The following is a 21,118-nucleotide window of genomic DNA, read 5'->3' as shown; positions in this document are numbered from 1 at the left end:
TGATTAAGGATTAATTAAAGGGGTGTGGCATGATTAAGCATCTGTCTCCTACTTGCTTATCTAGTAAATACAGTTATAAATGCACACACCAAACACGTATGTATGGGATGAGTGTCCTTACTGTCCTCTTAGAAGTAGGTCATGCATCCATATTTATTTTGTGAAGGAATGATACCGTCCCATTTGCAGTATTTAACAGTTGCCTGTGAGCCACAGAGATTTCATACAATGGATTTTGAGGAAGTTCTCCATATGATGATTTAGCTGACAAGGTGGTCTTTGGTCAAAGGTTGGACTTGATGATCTTGGAGGTGCTTTCCAACCTTAATATTTCTATGATTCTGTGATAACATGAAAGTTCCTACTATGCAAGCAAAGAAATTATATCCAAGGAGATACTCAGAATCATAGAATATGCTTGTATAAGCAATAACTTGTATAAGGAATAACTTTATAAGGAATGTTAAATATATAATAGATATTTAAACTGAAGACAAACAGGTATAATAACTGATAATTGATTAATTATCATTGATTACTCTTTACTGATTACTGACTGTTTCAGGTGCAGTCTGATGAGACTGTGGCTGGATGCTGCAGGAGGGAGAGGCACAACGTGCCCTCTGTGGATGGTATCAAGACCATGTCATCAGCAGTGAAGTGAGCTCAAACATCCAACCAAATCCAACTAGTTTCCTCAGGCCTCCAGGGTACCACTCAGGGCAGTTTGCACCAGGCTAAATATAAAATTATAATAAAATTAGTATGCATCTAATGCAGTCAGTACAACAGCACTGTTGTATTTTAAAGCAAGTGCAATCCATTTTTCTCTTCTCTTTCATTCTTAGTATTTTGTATATTTTTTTATTATTGATGTATATTTATTATTGATGTATAACTCAGCCAGTGCTGAGTTTTGGCTCTATTTTGATGTCGTACCAGAACATAAGGAGGCAGCTCCCTATTGCTGCTTTTTATAGCTGTTTGCAAGTTCAAAAGAAAATATTTCATTATTTTAAACAGAACTTATGAGGAAAAAAATTCTGAACAAATATCAGAATTGCAAAAAACCCCAAAGACTTAGATTTTATAGCGCAGTTCATAGACAGACTTGGAAACAATATTCTCAATAGAATATATTATTTATTTCTCAAAAAAAAAAGAAGTGGCATATCCCTTCCTTTCTGTTTCATGATATGTTCTTTAGGCAGTATGTTCCAGGGATCATCAAACTTTCCCTACCAATTTTGTTCATGTTAACTAAGAAACTCCATTTTCCATAAAAATACAATTTAAATAAAACACTCGATGTACAGATTTGTAAGAGAATTTGCTTAAGACAATGCAGTACCATGGGACAGAAACAAGGACAAACAGAAGCTGTTGTGCAGCTGATGCCTATATAAATATAGATAGTCTTGGTAGTCTTGCTGAAGATAAAATGCAGTGTATACTGAAACATTTGTCATGCAGAATTCTGTTAAAGCGAGGCTTTGTTTCTCGGCAGAGTGACTGAGTACCAAGGAACTCTTGTGGTGAGATGACACAAGTCTGTGATCTCCTGAAAAACCGTCACTGGTGTCAAGGGGAATTTCATACCTATTTGTAGACTAGGATCAATGCCCAGGCCAAATTTCCCAATTCTTCTACAAACCCATTTGCCTCATGCAGTACACATGTATGAAAAATGGAGAGTTTGATGAGAGTTTTCAAAATTTAGCCCTGTGTTAGCAGTAGCTGGATAAATTACAGACCTTGAACCTCCAAAATATAGGACCACTTTTGCGTGCGCATAACTTCCCTTATGCTTGAGAATTTGCTGATTTAAATTATGCTCAGAGATCCTTTCTCCTAATTAATAAACCAAAACATGCACAGGGACAAACTGCATGGATTCACTGTGCAACAATGAATTTTCCCCCAAAAAGGCTGTTGATCTTGATCAACAAGCATTTTACTTGATTTGTGTCAATACAGATGCATTTATAATGACAGTTTGTAATGGCATTGCATTTTTAGCTAATAACACTTATTTAGGACTATGTTATTTTTTCTAGTCTCTTCTTCACACTTACTGTAGTGTGTTAAGGACTTTATGAAAAGTCTTTGCAGCTTGGCCAAGGGGGGTTGCAGTCTGCTGGCAGAGATGCACATGTTGTCTTATCAGAAAATTGAGTATAAATAGAAATACAAGGGTATGACATTGCAGCTCTGCAGAAAAAGCGAGGAGTACAGGATAGCAGAGAGGTGAGACATCAGCGCTCTGAGGGGAGTGAGGCTGCTGGAGATGGGAGGATGTGGGGGGAGAAGAGGTTGAGCAAGGGTGGTGAGTAGTGGGGGGAGAGCTAAGAAATTCTTTGAACATAGTGACTGGCAGCTTGATTTCTTCATGAGATAAGAGATGAGTTCTCAGAGGGGCATGAAGAGGGGAGCGATTTGATCAAATACACAGATAAGGGGCTTGGCAACTGCGCCTCATTTGGCGTAAACATGGTGCGATGGACCACAGGAGGTCTGACGGGAAGGTGCTGCGAGGGGCAAGGTAAAAGAGAGAGAAACAAGGAGCAACTGAGAATACAGATTTGATACAACACATGCAGATGTAAGAAAATAATCCCAGATTTTGGCCCATAGTGATAGAGAATGTCGTAGCTGTGTTAGAACCGGCAGGATTTAGCAGGCTAGATCGGCCGTTTGGAGTTTTCCATGTTGAGCTCAAACTGATGGTGGGCCAGCTAAGATATTAAGCAGGGAAAAAAATAAGAATGAGCAGGAGGAAGGAAACAAGACAACACAGTCAGATTTGGGTGCCATTGATTTAAACATGGAAGCTGTTTCAGTGGGAGCTGCTAACTAGCTCTGTTTTGCAATACCTCTATCAGCTGATAACTCTTCATTGTTGAGCTGGGGAGTAAGGTAGAGGCTGACATATTTTTGTATCCAATCTTGCTACGGATCTAATCCTTCATTTTTATTTTTTCACTTTAAATCCAAGCCCCACGTGTAGCAAACACAGAAATAGTTGAGTGTTACAAGCCAAAACCAGAATATGAATGCTATGTTTAAAGGATCTATAGCCAGATTAACATGTATAAACTGAAATCATATGGTCTAAGAATTGTATTTGTATTTAATTATACATTTAGGAGAGAGTAACCTGATTATGTATATTTGAATTTAATTTCAAAGATCATGGTTTCCTGACTAATTTTTAAATAAAATTGTTTTAAATAAATTGTTTCTTTCAAAACATTAACTGTAGACAAAAATCATTTGTCATTATCTATCTGGGTGACTAACAGGTTATAACCCTTTTAAAGAAAGCTTCAGACATTTAAAGGGTTCAGGACCTTTCTACAGTAGAGTAGGATGTAGGTATATCTGTCCATATTTATTTAAGTAGAAATACACCACTTGTCTAGGACCAAGTGGGCTGCAGAGCTGGAATATGTGAGGATATTTGCAGAGCTCTACACACAGAGTACAAAGTCTTCCTCAAAGGGCTCTCCTTAGGAGAGCTGGAATATCCCATTAACACAAGTATCTCATTTCTGGAAGCTGACACTGTATTATGGTACAGTTTTACACCAAATATATGAGCACGCTCCTTTGAATACTTCTGGCACCACTATATATTTGCATGGTACAGAAATTCTGTATCCTTAATAGAAAATACTTAAACATAACTGTCCTAAATATCTTAGAACCACTGTAAGACTATCCTTCAAGGGATGATGAATTTTTTAGGTATCCTAGATATTCTCTGCTTAAGTGCTTTTATAAAGCCTGCTACCATGTATCCTTTGACACTTTTTCATCCATATTCAGGAAAATCTGAAATACTTTAAATGATTCAGATTTAAGTTTGAGCTGCTGTGTGCTCTAAATACTCCTCTGTGTTGGGTAAGTTGAGGTTACAGATAAAGTTATTCTTATCAACTGTGGCCTCAGTGGACTCCTTTTTTTTTCTTTTAATCACCTTTGTTCATTCCTTGCTACCTCCTGCAAACTGCTCTATTTCTGCTTTAAAAAATGTTATTTTAGGGATTGGATTTTTTGTAGGGGATTTACCCAGATTATGCAGTTCACACTTTGATTACTGCCGACTGCGAAAATCTCCCCACCCGCACATCCTGCTCTGATACCAATGCTTATGTCCTGAAGGCGGCAGAGAAATGTATCAAGTTAAATATAGATTATTTTTGTTTTTGTAAAAAAAGAAAAACAGTCCACAAGGCTGCAACTCTCTCTTCACTCTCATAAATTGACCTATATACTTCTATCATGTGTAATATTTAGGTAAGTTTTACTGCCTGGGTGCCAGCTCTTCCTTTACACCAGCTGCTCAGTATGATGATTATTACTCCACTTCTAAACTTCCATAATTCCACCCATTTTGCTACTTAGCTTAGAGCATGAGAAACTCTTATTTAGGTTACTCAGCTGTCTTGCTTCTTTGGCAGTTCATTATCACCCCAATAAACATGTCTCCAGTAGACCCAAAGAACAAGACAGAAAGCTGCAGAAAAAAGGAAGAATTAGCCTGGTCTTTCTGAGCCAGATGCATCCAGCTTTCTCCTAGGTCTCACAATTGCACCTTTGAATCTGCTCACACTGCTGGTCCCAGTGACCAAGGGAGTTGCTCTTGTAGAACCAGAGCAAGATTCTCCTGTGAACTGTCTGGGACGCCTGGGAAAGCAGATGCCTTGTTCTGAGCATTGCTAGGAGGATGTAGTGAATTATCCATCATTTGAATACCTGAAGCGAATCACTCCCAGGCTTACTGATGTTGGCAGTAACACTGACAACATGCTTTATACTGGAGAACTTGCACAGGGTTAGGACAGGCTCTTCTGTGATGAAGGGACAATTAATTCTGTCCTCAGCTGTTCTCTTAGGGAAAAATGCAGAAAGGGAAACCTAGTTTCATGGGGTTGTACCCAAACTGGGAATTTGTTCCAGCTCCTTTTATCGGTGCCTGCCTATCATGGTTTCTTTCTGTTACTGTCTCCCTCTGAAGACACAGGCATGACACACACTGCTGGCAAAATGGCAGTGCCAGGGTTTATTCTGGCAATATGACATGTTTGCTGCTACCCAGGTTGCTGATGGATGGACAGAGATTACTTCTTCATGCCATGCAGATGCATTTTTTGAGACATGTTCACTTACATGTCAGAATAGGTTGTCACTGCAGGCGTGTGACCAAGAAAACACACAGCATTAAAAATCAGGCTGGGGAGCTGCTTTCAGAAACAACATTATGACTATGAGCACAGAAAAGACTATTGGATGATTCTGTCAAAATGTGTGTGGATTTTGAAGCATGTCAATTTATTAACCAGTAGTGAGATACCTGTTTTATTGCTAAATATTCATTCAAGCTCTGTGCCGAGCTTTGAATCTGTTTGAATCTGCTAACAGGCTGTTTAGTAAGAAACAGGTCAACTGTCATGTGCAACTCCCATATGCACTGCCCAATTTTTACATGATAGGAACATTAAACTTCTTTCCTACATTAGTAGGTGTGCCAACAGGCTGCAGTTGATATTTTAGTCTGAGGAGTCAGGAAGAAAAAGCTGCACAGTACTGCACTGCAAATTCATTAATTCCCACAGCCACAGCAGGAGACAGGGAGATGGGAATTAACCACAGCAGATGGAGACATAAAGCTTGTTTAAGTCCCCTTCACCACCAACAGGTTCCTTTTCTCTTCCCCTCCTCCCTGGTATATTCTACAACAAAGCCTGTAACAATCACCAAAAAAGGAATTCCTGAGCTCATTGCTTAAGCAGATGTAAGATATAACACTCACCTAAACCCAACAAGAGACTGGAACTGAGTTTCATTTTGGGTTTACTTTTTCAGACAACATGAGAAAAGCACACACACATTTATTTATTATTCAGAGTGAAGTAGCAGTCAAAAATGGAAGAAATATGTTGTACCACAGAAGAGAGCAGCGCTCTTCTAAAAAAATACTTGAAAACGGGGTTTATATTTACTGTGCTTCCACAATGTTTGGATTCAAATTGTGCTAAAATAACAGCATACTGCAATGGTACACACTGTACACACTGCTGCTGAATTAATAGAACCGGAGTGTCTGATACTGAAACATGCCAATTTGCCTAAAATTAGTTATGAAGAAAACGAACATAAACGTAAGCAGTAAATTAAGATGTTGTCTCTTTGGGGTGAAGAATATCATTGTACTGATTCACCATCTGCTGAAGGGGTGTCCAGATTCAATTCCACAATCTGGAGATGCTGTAGGAATTGTGATGCTTTATCAGTGGTAGGTTTGTACTGGACAGCATCCTTATTTTGGAAAAGAGCTGAAATGTAGCAGAAAGCAAATTGGAGAGTGCTCCTCATAACACTCACTATCACTCTTAATTTCTCATTTAGAACCACTGTAAGGAGAAATGTTCACAGCTTCCCATAGGCTGGAAAGGGTCATTCATGGGTCTTCTGAGAACCAGCCATGCTACCAAGAATGAGACTGAAAAACTTTAGTTGACATTATATCCCCTCTGTCTTGGCCACTACCATACAGACTGAGAAAATGAGTCAAGAAGATCACCAAGATCATGTAAAAAACAAGTGCTTGGCCCTCACTGTCTTCTCCTGTTTGAAGTCAGGGTGTTTTACATCCTTGCTGCACAGTTCACTGAGTGCAAGGCACTAGAGAATCAAGCTCAGCTCCTGTTAAAAGAATGTGAAATCAAAGTCTGGAAAGTCCAATAAAACCAAAGGTGTATTAGTACCTCCTTCTACATGGGTTATCTCACGCATGTCTGGAGGTGATGCTGTTTATTCCTTGCCTGTCTTTCAGAGTATGATGTAACAAGATGATTTAAGAGCTTGCTGCCACAGAAATGAGGAGAACCGTTCCCCTCCCCATCTCCCCAACCTCCTCCTTTCCTCCTGCCTATGCACTCTTCTCTCTTAAAAGCTCACCCTGATGCTCACAGGGTAGATAACACACGTTGACTTAACTCTCTAGAAGAGCTGAAAACTTAATCCAGAAAAATGGCAGTAAGGTTTTCTGTGTGGTTTGGAGCTGCATCTGTTTACTTTGCAATCCAATGCTTGACAGTGACAATACAAAGTGCTGAGAATAAAGGACTGCACAGCCAGAAGTGGGGGACTGGAGGAGCATTTCCAAGGGATGGTTAGCCCAGATCCAGAGCTGAAATGCTAAAAACTGAACATGACATGTGCAAACCACCTTATCCTGTTGTGTTTCTTCTGCATTGTGTTGCCCACTGTGGCTTCCCATTAGGATATTTATGCACAAAGGATGAGCACCTTCTGTACCCAACCTCTTGGGTCTGAGCAATCCATTCACACCTAAGACACTTCCGTCCATATCAATGTTTCTGAAAAGAACACTAGATTAACTCACATCTTGGGGCACCACAAAATCCTTAATGTAAGGACCTTTGTTTCATTTTTTAAGTCAAAGTAATGGCACCAAGGGCAGAAAATGTGAAAAACCACTTCAAATATCAGGCAGTATCAGATCTGGCAGTCTAGAAATTATTGATAAACACAGATTGAGCCCAGCTCAATTTCATTACCAAATGGCAAGGATACTCTCCTTTGGACAATATGCATAAATTGAGCCCTAGTTACTTAAAAAGAAAATCCTCAGCTCCATGTTTGAAAACATAACATAGTCCACATCCATATATACATGAATGTGGATAAATACTAAACTATGATGGCATCAGTGAAAAGGAAAACTTTTAACTCAGACTAAGGAATGAAACAATACGAGATTAAGAAACAATGTAATAATTAAAATCAGCAGCAGCAGAACGTAAACTGTGTAAATACTGTACAGCACTGTCAGAGAACAAGGACATTGAACTTCACTTAGGGTAAGACTTCTTCAGCAAGTTCACTGAAATTCCCTGCTACGTGACAGACACTCACTGAGAATGAATGTCTCAAAGGGGGTCATTTCCTCTTCAAAATATATTTTGCTTACAAAAGAAACCAGATCAGCCTATTTCACCACCAGGGCTGTACTCACTGTCAACTGTAAAATATATTTGGTTTGGAATATATAAATATTCAACTATTCTGTAAAATATCTGTACATCATTTCAGGCTTTCTAGTCAAATAAATCTATTCTAGGTCTTCTTTGAATCGTTTTAGAAATAATTAACAGGATCCAAGCTAATTATCATTCAACTGAAACTTTTTCGGTGACGTGATCGATCTCGAAGCGTGGATCTGTAAATGACAGTGCGTGTGCAGGCGATGGGTCCCTGTCACACCAAGGCCATTGCTGCCATCTGCTGAGGGAGAGAGGACGGCACAGGAACGACCAAGTGCCAAAAAAATACTCCCTGTTGGCCATTCCAGGGAGAGATTCCTGCAGAGGCGATGCCAGAAAGCCCAGCTCCTACAAGGTGAAAAACTAAAATCCACGGGTTTTACTTCAACTCCCTTTAGAACAAAACTGAAAGAAGAGCGACGGAGCCGAACTGTTTATTAGAATATACTCAGGAATGCAGGACTGCTGGGAACGCTTCCAGAGTGATGCTGTGATTCCATGGTCAGTGTTAATGCCCGCGGTATATTTGGATGCGTGGAAACTCCTGGTACCGTGTGATCACCCCACACGTGGTCGCATTAAATGCAATCACTGCGTAATTCAGTGTTTAATGCGCAACAACCGCGCTGGCAGAGCCCGATCTAAACGCGCCCCTCCAGCTCAGCCCGTGGCTGCAGCCGAGCGGCGGTCGGGTTCTGCTCCCAGCAACCAGCGACAGGACAACAGGGAATGGTCTGAAGCTGCGCCAGGGGAGGTTCAGGCTGGACATTAGGAAGAAATTCTTCACAGAAGGGGTGTTTAGACATTGGAAGGGAGGTGGTGTGGACACCGTCCCTGGAGGTGTGGAAGGAAAGGCTGGACGTGGCACTCAGTGCCCTGGTCTGGTTGGACCTGTGCCACAGGTTGGACTCGATGATCTCAGAGGTCTTTCCCAACACAAGTGACTCCGTGATTCCTACGATTCTGTGTCTCCCAGCAGCGGGGCCACCCTCACCCAACCCTGTCCCCGCAGGGACGCCAGGCCGGTCCCTCCCCTCCCCTCCCGGTTCTTCCGCCTCAGGAGCGGTTTCTGGCGAGGAAGCCCCGCAGCCCTGAGGGGTGACGGCGACGGGACGGGACGGCCCCGCAACCCCCTCCATGTTCGCCACAGCGTGCACACCCCGGTGCCCAATTCGCGCTTGGCACCGCCCCCTGAGGGAGCTGAGTGGAGAGAGCGTCTGACTGATGTTCGCGAGAGCCAATCAGAGTGCGGCACCGAGAGGCTGCGAGCCAATGGAAGGCAGGGGAGGGGCCTCTGTCCGGAAGCGGCGGCGCTGAGGGAACGCGGCGGGCGGTGAGGGTGAGTGAGGGAAGGTGGGGGCGGGCGGGTCTCCGCGGGCCCCGGATGGGTTCTGTCCCCTCTGCCAGTACCTGGTCACATCTCTTCTCTCCTCAGCACTGGTCTGAAGAGCCCTGCGGCCCAGAGCCCGGCCCAGCCCGGAGCAGGGCAGAGAAGCTTGGCGCGGGCGGGTGTGGGCCCGGCCCAGTTTCTGTCGTGGGTCGCGTGTGAAGAGGGGAAACCACACGAGGAGCGGCTGAGGGCACTTGGTCTGTTCAGCCTGAAGAAGCAGGAGACTAAGGGCAGACCTCACCATGGTCTGCAGCTTCCTGACGAGGGGCAGCACCGATCTGTGCTCTTCGTGACCAGTGACAGGACCCGAGGGAATGGCTGGAGCTGTGTCAGGGCAGGGTTAGGTGCATATTAAGAAAAGGTTCTTCACCCAGAGGGTGGTCGGGCACCGAACAGGCTCCCCAGGGCAGTGGTCACGGCCCCAAACCTGACAGAACTCAAGAAGCATTTGGACAACGCTCTCAGGCACATGGTGGGATTGCTGGGTTGTCCTCTGCATGACCTGGAGTTGGACTTTGATGATCCTCGTGGGTCCCTTCCAACTCAGGATATTCTGTGGGGTTCACAGACTGGGCTCCAGCTAGGGAAGGGGTCTCCCCCTCCCTGTGGCTGCTCAGTTTACAGGCTGGTCTTTCATATTTTGGGAAATGAGTGTTCTGTGTGCTACTGTAGTTGATCCTGCTGTAAGTAAACCTTAGTGAAAAGTAACATGGATTTATCAGTAGTTTCCTGTATTCTGCACATTGGGTTGTCTTTCTTCTGGCTCATTTTCTCAAGGCCACTTCTCTTGCATTGTCTTTGTTTATATTTATCTATTAATCTTGTGACACAAATTGTTAACATATGTTTCTTGTTAACATATGTTTCTTGGAACATTCCCATAGGTATTTTCGTCTGGCAAAAATGGGTGAACCTCAGCAAGTGAGTGCCCTTCCTCCACCTCCAATGCAGTATATAAAAGAATATACTGATGAAAATATCCGTAAGGGCCTGGCTCCAAAGCCACCTCCCCCTGTGAAGGACAGCTACATGATGTTTGGAAATCAGTTTCAGTGTGATGACCTGATCATTCGGCCCTTGGAGAGCCAGGGTATTGAACGGCTGCATCCCATGCAGTTCGATCACAAGAAGGAATTAAGAAAACTTAATATGTCTATCCTGGTCAACTTTTTGGACCTCTTGGATATCTTGATAAGGAGCCCAGGGAGCATAAAGCGAGAGGAGAAACTGGAAGACTTGAAACTGCTTTTTGTCCATGTCCATCACCTTATAAATGAGTATCGCCCTCACCAAGCCAGGGAGACACTGAGGGTCATGATGGAGGTGCAGAAACGTCAGCGCCTGGAGACCGCGGAGCGATTCCAGAAGCACCTGGAGCGGGTTGTGGAGATGATCCAGAACTGCCTGGCTTCCTTGCCTGATGATCTGCCTCATGCAGAGGGAGGACTGAGAGTGAAAGTGGAGCCCATGGATACTGATGATGGCAACAACTGCATCGGACAGAGCGAAAAGCAGAGAGAGCGTTCAGGTGGCAAGAGAGATCAGGTTTTAGACAAGGATGCAGCGATGTGCAGCATTATTGACGAAATGACATGAAGAAAACACCTTGCTTTGTTAATGCACCACAGGGAGAGGCAGCGTGTATTCTGAGGCTACACATAGTTTGTTTTGCTGTTGTACAAGCAGATAAAGCATTTCTTGTGCACATGTTGGAGGTTGTGAGTGAGTGGGCAGATGAAAGTGTTTGATATTTTGTGACCTGTGTTTTTTTTGGTAGAAAGAAAAAAGTGTAATTTTCGTGAAATGTACCGTGAGGTGGTAGGCACAGATTAAAGTTGACTTTTTCTGTCATACTTTCATTTGTCACTTCCTGCGTATTTTGGGTTCATCTCTCTGATTTTTGGGTATGCTATTCTATGGTTCTATGTGCTCTGAGTCAAGAAAAAATTTCTACAGAAGTGGTGCTTGTTTCTTGCACAAGCAGAACACAGGAACTTGGAAAACAGGCACATAGAAACTCAAATTGCACCAAGGCATTCCTTATAGTCTGTGTTTGAGGTGAAATCTAAAGCCAGTGGGTTAACTGTTGTCCTGTAGCTCTCCCATTCTCTTACTATGTGACCAGAACAGCTTTCCTGGGATACAGATAGCACTCAAACAGCTGTTGACTAATGTGTGAACAGAATAGCCTGGGTGAAGTGAGTAAAATAGACACAGACAGAGCTCTGGGATAAGAGTTCCTGTATTTTCTCATCCTGTTTATTTATTTCAGAGCTCAGATGTGGCTCATGCAAGGGAGGAACCAGTGCAGACCCGTGCACAGCCCATGTTTTGCTGGGGACTATGGGAAGGGCCATGTCCTGGTGTGCAGGTGGGTGTTTGCTGCACACTGAACCACCAGAGCTCACCAGCCCGTGCCAGGCACTGTGGGGAATGCAGTCACCCGCCTCCTGCCAGAGCCAGCTCGCCAGGATCCTGCTGGCCATTATCAGAATTGTTCCTTTAGCAGCTGTCTGCAGTTTCCTGTTTCCACAGAAACACCAGGAGCGAAGAGGAAGCGCTTTTCTTAGTGTCCTGCTTCCAGCTGCTGCACGCAAAAGTCACCCTTCATCCCTCTTACTCTCACTTCTCTCCTGCAAGTGTGTTGCTAGTGTTTGTCTCTCAGCTGCATTAATCCCTTGGTTTTCCTAATTTTCACTTAAAGAAACTGTCACTTTGGTGCCTCTGCTCTCTAAGGTATCCAGTGTGAGACAGCTCTGTTGGTTCTAACTCCTTAGTACTTAATTTCATCTGTATAAATCACTGTGAGGTAGACTAGTAGCTTCAGCAAAGAACACTTCTTGGCTCTAGATCAAATACCCTTGATCACAGCTGCAGTTCTAGTCCAAACAATATAAAAAGACAAGATATCCTTGAGAAGAGTTTGGTGATCCAGGGACACAGGGAGAGTGGTCAGGGAACAGCCTTTCTCAAAAGCTGTATTTCAGAATTCTGTCAGAGTGAGCCTTGAGTCTGGGATGAGACAGTTTCCACACTACTTTTTAAAGTGATTCTGCATTCTGGATGTTTTGTCTATATTGCAAAAGCCCAGGTGCATATGGAATTTTTAAGAGTCAGATGAAAAGAGACTGCAACTCTATTTGGCTCAACTGTGTAACAGTAGGACAGTTTTCCAATACTACCAAATTATTGCTGCCAAAGAAAATTTGCCAAAAGATGCTCTGAGCTGCTTCTAAGTATTAGAACCAGAAATTTATAATTAAAAGCTTGAGTAGTTCTTCCTAGGAATCTTTTATTTTGCCAAGTCCTTTCTACTTACCACAGCGCTACATATCCTATGTAGTCTTTTATCCAGTTGCTGTCTACTATGGCAAAAGCAGGTGTGGGAAGCAGTCTGGGGCAATGGTTCTGGTAGTTGTGTGAGCTCAGTGGTGCTGACAAGTTTTACTTATGGTAATCAAGCAGATCTGGAAAAAAGAGAACTAAATTTCTGTGGTACTGCAAAGTGCCGCCTCTCAGTCACACCCCGTCAGCGGCAGCTCAGCCCTGTACACTTGTACCTTGCCTGCAGCTCTGCCTCTGCTGCAGGAGACAAACAGCCCAACCACGGGCAAAAAGATCAGATTGGACTGAAGGGCACCCACAGCTGTGTCTGGACATGGTGTGCTAAGAAGCAAACAAAGAAGTTTACCTAGAAGATAAGTTTTCTTGAATGAGGAGGGTGAGCGGGAGTGTTCCTCATCTTCAGCCACAATGTTGTCTTATGTCTGCATGAACTGGATTCTTCTGGTCCTATTTACAGGTAACTAAGTGGGCCTAAACAACTAGATGGAGGTGGATGGAGGTATCATACATCAGTGATTCTGAGAAATTTTATCTTACAACAGAAAGAGTGGTCACATATCACAGAAACTGCAGCTTTGTGTTAGACTTTTATCACAGTGACTCAATAGTGTTCTAGTGGCCTTATCACCTTTTTAAGATAAAATCATGTTTGAGGGTATGATGGTTTTAAAGATGCTCCTTCTTGAGGTAGTCTTGGCTTGTCTGATTAGTGGGCTTTTAAAAACAATGATCTGAGATGAGCAAAGAACTTTAAATCATTTTAGAGAAGTTGTAAAACAAGGATATTTCACTTTGGCAGACTTTGTGAAGATGAGTGCTTAGGAAGACAGGGAAAAGGCCAACTGTGGCTTCTGGTGGTCTTTAGCTAATATGAAATTGTATTGGAACGAATTGGTAATTGCTCCTGTTTTTTTTTTTTTAATCTGAGAAACCAGTCCTAGATTTTTAAAGGCAACAGCACTGTAAACAACAGGTTGTAAAGTGGCACTAATAAAGACAGACATTAAAAACTTGGTGGTAAGATAAATTCAGCAGAAAGAAAAGGGATATTACAGATACTGTTTCTTGTAGTTCTTTATACAGTCTTTTATGATGAGATTAATTTCAAACTTCCTTTTTATATTAAATAAAAATTATAGACCAGACTGGACTTTCAGTAGAGATAATTTGTTGCCTGTTCTTGCTGCACAGAACTCTATTCCTGAAATGTTAATATGGATGGATCAAAATATTTACACATGTGATCCCATGTTACTGAATTTGATAAGAATGTGCAGTAGTCAGTATATAGAAAATGGTTTTCTTTGAAGTACAAACAGCGTGTGCACTTTGGGAGCCTCACTGCATACCCTTTTAGAAGAAAGTGGTTACAGGATGACTGTGACTGGATCCCCAGAGCACAAATCATTTTGACTGGTACTTAACTAGCTTTTAATAAAACTCTTCTAAAGGGAGTATTGACTGGAGTGATCTAGATACACAAAAGAAACTATCTCACTGTAATGAATGAGTGCTAGGGCTCACTGTGTTCACCTGAGTAGTGTGACACAGCCTTCTGGAAACATGAAAAATTACCTTTAAGGGGAACCAAACAACTTAGAACCTGCCTAAGAGTGAGAAGAGAAAATAAGGTAGTGAAAAAAAAGAGTATAAAATTTCTCAGAAAAGCTCTGAAAAATCCCTTCTGATCAGAATGGGCAAAACGTGACTTTGGGAAAGAAAATCAGAAATTCATTCAGCAGTAATCATTCTGATGAAACCTTCCTTTTAGTGGCTCTTCATTAAAAGGGAAGAAGAGTTTCCCACAGTGGTTTTGATTAAAGTCAGTGTCTTACTGCTCCCCTCTGTGTGGCTTGGATTAAATCTAAAGGAAGGAAAAGAGCTGACAGACTGCACCTGGCTCAAGAGAAGCCACAGAGTTGAGCAAATCCAAACACTGTTATCTCTTCACCTCACTGCCTACCTGCAGAGGCTGAAGAAAGTGTATTTCTTCTTTCTGTGATGAGAGACACGTTCTGAACATGCAATTGGCCTGATCGTTATCCCTCACTGCATCATTCCTGCCGGGACAAATCTATTTGTGGAAAATCTGCTCCAGCAATGCCTGGTGGTGGTTGAGAGCTGAGAAGTGTCAGGACAGGCAAGATGCACAAGAAGCCCCCCCTTGCATGCCCTGTACTCAGCAGCTCTGTTGTTTTGTCCACAGGCCCCACAGTATCAGAAATAGTGATCGGAGAGGTTGGTCAGAACGTCACCGTGCCCTGCTTCTACAGCGTCCGGAGGACACAAGACATCACATCCATGTGCTGGGGGCGGGATAGCTGCCCTAATTCACGGTGTTCTCGGCCCATTGTCTGGACAGATGGATGGAGGGTGACAGAGCAGTACAGCAGCAGGTACCTATTGCGAGGGAACCTGACGAAGGGCGACGTTTCCCTCACGATTGTGAACGCCGAGGAAGCAGACAGTGGGACTTACTGCTGCCGTGTGGAGCACCGGGGGTGGTTCAACGATCAAAAAACTAATCTCAAGGTTGTGATAAGGAAAGGTGAGTACAGAGGTGTGCTCTTGTCTGAGTACCCTTGTGGTAAATCTGCTCTTGGGTCTGGGTTTCAAAGCTTGTGGTCGAAATAGTTTCTACGATCATCCATAAGGCTGATATTTAGGACCTTGCGGGTCTGCTGTTAGTGGTGTTCAAATTGAGCTGTCTCTGGCAAAGTTCTTATCCCAGCACAGTCACTTCAATTAACAAAAGAATGTGGTACTTTGTTTCACGGTGCACAGCACTACTGAGCTTTCTTAGAATAACTGAAGAGTTTAAGAGGAAGGGCAGCACACAGTACTTAGTTCATCCAAAGCGTTATCGCTGCACTCATTTCATAGAAAGCCATGTTTGATTTTCCCTGCTTGATTCTAGAGTAAAGCCCAGGGACACAAAATTGATATAGAGAAGTTTTTTATCAACTCTTCCTTTGATTTTTAGTTTTTCTCTTGCTTGTGAAAAGCATGATAATATATGGAACAACTGGCTGACAGAGGTACTTGTGTAGCTGGTGCTAGCAAATCCTTACTGTAGAAGCACTGTCTCTTTTTCACTACATAAATGCACACTAAGGTTAATTATAACGTGTTGGTTTTGTTTTATTTTTTAACATCAGCTAGGATCTCTACTGCAAGTCCTCACACTTACACCTCTGAACAGACATCAGGTAACTTTTATCCAAGTATTAATCTCAATAGTATATATAAGGCATATTGCAAATGGGGATCTTAGGAAGGAAACAAAATGATGCTGGATGATAGAAATGTCTTGGCTAAAATTTACTAAACATTACCATAGAATGAAAGATCAGAACTTGGATTTAAATTATACCTGATATTATATAAAGAGTCCAACAGAAGGAACATGTATATGTGGGAGGAAGCTTGCTTCCAGGTGTGATACTTTAGAGGTTTTAATGGTGCTGCAAACTTTGCTTTTATTGTGGCTGTTGTTTTGGTTTGTTGGTTTGTTTGGGATATAAAATCTCACCTCTTCTTCTAGAAATGCATTCCCTGAGAGTAAAACTCAACTTTTGAGGAGTTGGGTGTACCCACTGCTTAATCAGCTAATTTGTTGCTCAGTAATATAGAACTGTTTTATTGGAGTAGCTCAAAAGCACATCTAATCCAGGATCTTGTCTCCAGTAGCAGTCAATAGCAGATGATTAAGGAGGATCATAGAAACAGGGCAGTAATTTTGTGATACAGTGCCAAAGTATTCTTCTACCTTGGTATATGATGTGTCTCAGAGGTTGCCCACATCCTCTGTAGCCTGTGAACATTTAAAAACACGAGATCTCTCATTGTAGTAGAAGGGACAGTGCACAACTGTTCCCTACTCAGTTTCTCCATTCCCCTCACAAGTGGATAAATTTCTATCACATACCCGCTCAGCTGCATCTTTTTCAGTCTGAGAAAGACACCTTTAATTTCCATTACACAAGAGAAAGCTCATGGTGTAACAATATTTTCTGGATTCTGAAAGAAAAATCAGGGATGCCATTTGTATTTCTCCCTTTGTCTTGGATGTTTCCAGCTAAGCAACTCTAAATTAGATTGTTACAACAGTTGCATTTCCTTTTTGGAAAAAGAAGTGAAAACTTTCTCAGATTGTTTCTATTCTAGTTGCAAATAATATGGCTTTCCATCTTAGAACTCATGAGTTTTCTTAACCCTGTGACATCTTTGTTGGCTGATGGTGGAACAGTGTTTTAAGTTTTCAGAAGACAAGTTCTGAATGGCAGAGAACAGTGAAGCCAATGATCCTGTCCTCTTCAAAATAAAGCTTCTGGGAATAAGGGTAACAATGTAAAACATTAAAGCAACCAGCTAATGTTGTCATAAAGTGAACAGGAGATTTTATTTTTAGGAGGTTTTTGTATCATCCGAGAACTCGTGGAGAAACCGAGACTGATGATAAAGAAGTCAGAAGTTTGTAGCTCTTAATTTTAAATATTGCAAACAGCTTTGCTCTGGGAAATTACCTCAAAATATGCTGCAGGTCCTTATGCAAATATATCACTTTTTTTGTCAGTCTGTTTACTGCACAGCTGTCTGGGACTTTAAAGTATCACTTGCTTTTTGACTCTGCATCAGTTGCTGTTTCAAGGCCCTGGGATAACCTTCATCAGTTTTCACCAGATAACCTAAGTTCACTTTAGGCATCATTTTTTGCTTCAAGGCCAGGTTGGATGGGGCATTGAACCACCTGGTCAAGTGGAAGGTGTCCTGTCCTTTGGCAGGGGGATTGGAACTGGGTGATCTTTAAGGTCCCTTTTAACCCAAACCATTTCATGATTCTATAATCCACTGCTTCTTGGCTCCAAACCCAGATGGCTACTTTGATAACTCCTTCCCAGTGTTCACATGACAGCAAGAGCCAAGTGTTTCCTGGAAGGAATTCAAAGCTCTGAAAAGGGCAGCAGAAACTCCAATATTCAGAGTTTTGTGCTGCCCTGTGAAGACACCAACCTCTTTATGATATACAGAGCCCAGACTACTGATAGACATTTAAGTTCAGTGGTTCCAAGTCAGCAATACAGATTCCTCTGTGTCAAGGCAAAATGGTTCTTTGTGCAAGTGATGTGTTTGTCTTGTCTTTGCTCAGCTCCTGGAAGCACCAGTGGATCCTCCTTTACTGTCACAGAAACGTGGCCAGCATCTGCCTCAGAAGCTCCTGAGAATGTAAGCATCTCCTTTGCTGCAGCATAGCTGGGCAGAGTGGATAGAAATGAGAGTTTATGGGGTCATCCCTACAGGCACTTCCACTGCTTTTTTTTTGATTGCAACAGAATATTGTTGTTTATAAGAAAGAGTTCTTATAAAAGAGGAGGGGAAAAAACCTGCTTAGCATGCATAAAGTACTTCCTACTAATGGAGGAAGAGCTTTAGCAACATCTGCATTGCCTTTCAGGCCTCTGGTCCCTGCTCTGACACCTCAGACTGCTCAGATGTTACTGCAAACCTGCAGGTATGGCAGGATGTGGGGGAGAGTGGAACTTGGACCACGTGGGAGCACAGGGATGCCCTGCACTTCCTGTGCAGTGGGGTTCAAACAGGCTGTCCTGCCAGACCTCTTCCTGTCCTGCTGAGCCCTCCAGCACGTATTACAGGGTGACAGGCAGCAACAGCACCCAAATTTTATCAGGAAGACCAGCCAGCCAAACCAGCCTTTGGGGAGGCCTGCTGTGATGTACAGTCAGACAGTCTGTGCTGTGGGAGTTCATGCTGCTGAATGTGCAGGATGCAAGTCAGGGACCATACTGTGCTTCCAGTGTCTTTCCAGGCCTGAGATACCAATGGCAGATTAGATACTAACAGCTGGCATCAGAAAGAAGTTTAGCCTAAATAAAAAACAATGCAAAAGAGAAGGTGCATTTACTTATTGATATAAAGCCTTGAATAATTGCTGAATAAGCTGATAAGAAGGTGGGAGGGTGTGACATCAGGAGATATTTTGATCATAGAAAAATTCACCAAATGGTATTAAACCTCAATAAATGAGATTTGTCATAACCTCAGGTCATTTGATAATCTCAGAAATTTGTTTAACAGCATGGGTCACCTAAATGTTGCAATGATTCTGCTTGAAACTTGTCCTGTTTCTCAGATTAGGCTTTTGGTCTCAAATAGACTTTTCCTGCAGAGTCGCAAAACATATAAATGGCCTTTGAGTGCTGTATGGGCTTCTTGCTGCCAGTTCCACTGATGCTCATCTGCCTTGTGTTTGACAGAACACCTCTGTATCGCTTCCCAGTCAGCAGTATGCAGAAAATGGTCTGTACATTGGGATTGGGTCATGTGCAGTACTTCTGGTCATCCTGATTTTGGCTCTGTTCCTCACTAAACGTAAGTACTTTTCCTGGGCAGTTATTCAAGGATTGCTCAGGTTTGTCCCATGACAGCTGTGGCAGATGTCACACGTCTCCCGCTTCGGGGCAGTGAGCTGAGGTCTCTGGATTCCTCACTCGGTCCCTGTGCTGTGGCTGCTCAGTCAGCTCTCTCCCTGTGGCCTCTGGGGCCCTGAAGAGCAAGGTGTGAATGTGGCCTCCTCATTTTGTGACTCTTCAGCAACCAGACAACCCAGGCTGTGGTTGTGCCCTGCTCATTTCCTCCTACCCATTCCGCAGTTCCTTGTTCTCCCAGTTCCTTCCTGAAGATAATTATTTATTTTTGAACACACTGCTTTACTTGCTTCTAATTGTTTTAAAAAAACTATTTGTTTTTCTTTTTTTTCTTTATTTTTATTCTGGATGGTCCTTAGAATACTTATACAATACGAAGAAGATGGATGACTTTGCAAAGTAAGTATTCTGTTCCTGCCTTTGCTGATAGGACAAATGAGGTTGCAGAAAGAGAATGTCAGTATGCTGACCATTCCATCACATACTTTGACTTTCTTTTTTTAATCTCAAGTTAATAGAAAGCATTACAAAAAGAAATTAATAAATTCTGCTACTTTTCATTACTTACTAAGCAAAAATGAGTAATAACTATCAGTTGATTGCATTAGGGAGCATGCAAACCTCAAGTGTGGAAAGATGATTCATTATCAGTCATGATAATAAGAGTTTATTCATGTTTCACTCTTTCCAGTGAGCTGGTTGATCTACTCTTCTTGGTTTTATTGTCTGTTTTTGTTTAAAACCATTATTTTTACTCTTTTGTGCAGCTTCATTGCATTTCAGAGGCCACAAGGTGTGGGGAATCACAATGCCCTGGAAGATGAGATCCATGCAGAGGAAAATGTTTACATCATACACTAAGGACTGTATTAATGCTTGCCTTTGTCACTGTGGGGACATTAAATAGTTTGCAAAATGTTAGCTGCTCCCTCTGCTCAGCAGCTGCATGTGTCTGCACTACTGAAGCATTACTCACATCGTTCTAATAAAACAAATAAAAGCTAAACTTGCAATTAAAATCTTTATCAGCCTGTTCCAGAAAGAGAAACTGAAACCCTACTGTTTTAAATGGAAATTTTCATTTCCTAAAGAAAGTTACCATTATATTTATTATCTGCTTCAAATTCTCGCTTCCTTTTTGGAAAAAAGAGGAAGTGCCAGAAGGGCAGAATTGACTTCGCTGTGGGTTCTGTCTGCCACCTACCACAGAGCTTGTGCCATCAGAGGGCAGAAGCAATATCAAAGCTGCTGTGACAAACCTGTCACATGGGAAAACTTGGTAGTATTAGTGATTTAATGTACATTTAGTTGGATTTTCAGTGAAGACAAGTATACCCAGTCCTGGTAACAGCTCAGTAATACAATATACTAATTCCTGTCCACCTGCAGTTAAAGCTGGGGGAGCTATGGATGCTCACCCCTCATGGGATGACCTCGGAGCCTACAGCATCAGTACTTCAATGTACAGAATATTCACACCTTGTGTTAAGAGAACTATGACTAAATGTGTTTCTCTCTACAAAATACATCTCTTTTTTTCTGTGGTTTTCTCCTCAGGCCCACCTATACCCTGAGAAGCCCTTGGGGTGGAAAGTCTTACTTCCAGGCATCTAAAACAACTGAACAAATAATACCCACCTTGTAAAGTTAATTAAGTCCTCTTCTTAGCTTATGGAGAAGTCATGGACATTACACAAAATATTGCTTTGAAGTTGGCCTGCCTTCACACCCCTCTAAATAGCAAACAACTAATTCATAAGAATGCTGAATGTATTTGATGGATTTTAGCCCATAAATACAGAGAATCTGTGGTTGAAGTCTTTCCTCCATTGCTCCTCAGTTAGTGATGTGTCTCAGCTCTTACC

At 42.3% G+C, this 21,118-nt stretch overlaps 2 protein-coding genes across 5 annotated transcripts; both read left to right on the top strand.

Moving 5' to 3' along the window:
- Window positions 1-9,386: 9,386 nt before the first annotated feature.
- MED7 (mediator complex subunit 7) lies at window positions 9,387-11,315 on the top strand. Its single transcript, XM_008931809.2, has 2 exons — window positions 9,387-9,411; window positions 10,347-11,315. The coding sequence occupies exon 2, from the start codon at window positions 10,366-10,368 to the stop codon at window positions 11,056-11,058; it is 693 nt and encodes a 230-aa protein (XP_008930057.1). The 5' UTR covers window positions 9,387-9,411; window positions 10,347-10,365; the 3' UTR covers window positions 11,059-11,315.
- A 1,236-nt stretch (window positions 11,316-12,551) lies between these two features.
- Window positions 12,552-21,118, top strand: LOC108639896 (hepatitis A virus cellular receptor 1 homolog). Of its 4 annotated transcripts, XM_018073687.2 has the most exons (8): window positions 12,554-13,264; window positions 15,014-15,355; window positions 15,966-16,016; window positions 17,957-18,033; window positions 18,263-18,319; window positions 19,083-19,197; window positions 19,613-19,652; window positions 20,021-21,118. In XM_018073687.2, the coding sequence occupies exons 1-8, from the start codon at window positions 13,216-13,218 to the stop codon at window positions 20,112-20,114; spliced, it is 825 nt and encodes a 274-aa protein (XP_017929176.2). In that variant the 5' UTR covers window positions 12,554-13,215; the 3' UTR covers window positions 20,115-21,118. The 4 variants fall into 4 exon arrangements, with proteins under 4 accessions (XP_017929180.2, XP_017929177.2, XP_017929178.2 ...); XM_018073688.2 differs by lacking the exon at window positions 15,966-16,016 and having other exon boundaries at window positions 12,553-13,264; XM_018073689.2 differs by lacking the exon at window positions 18,263-18,319 and having other exon boundaries at window positions 12,553-13,264.

This window comes from Manacus vitellinus, unplaced genomic scaffold, assembly GCF_001715985.3.
Source record: "Manacus vitellinus isolate BGI_N305 unplaced genomic scaffold, ASM171598v3 scaffold_25_pilon, whole genome shotgun sequence".
Lineage (NCBI taxonomy): Eukaryota > Metazoa > Chordata > Aves > Passeriformes > Pipridae > Manacus > Manacus vitellinus.
The sequence above is the reverse complement of the archived record's forward strand: the minus strand, read 5'-3'. Positions and strand labels throughout refer to the sequence as shown.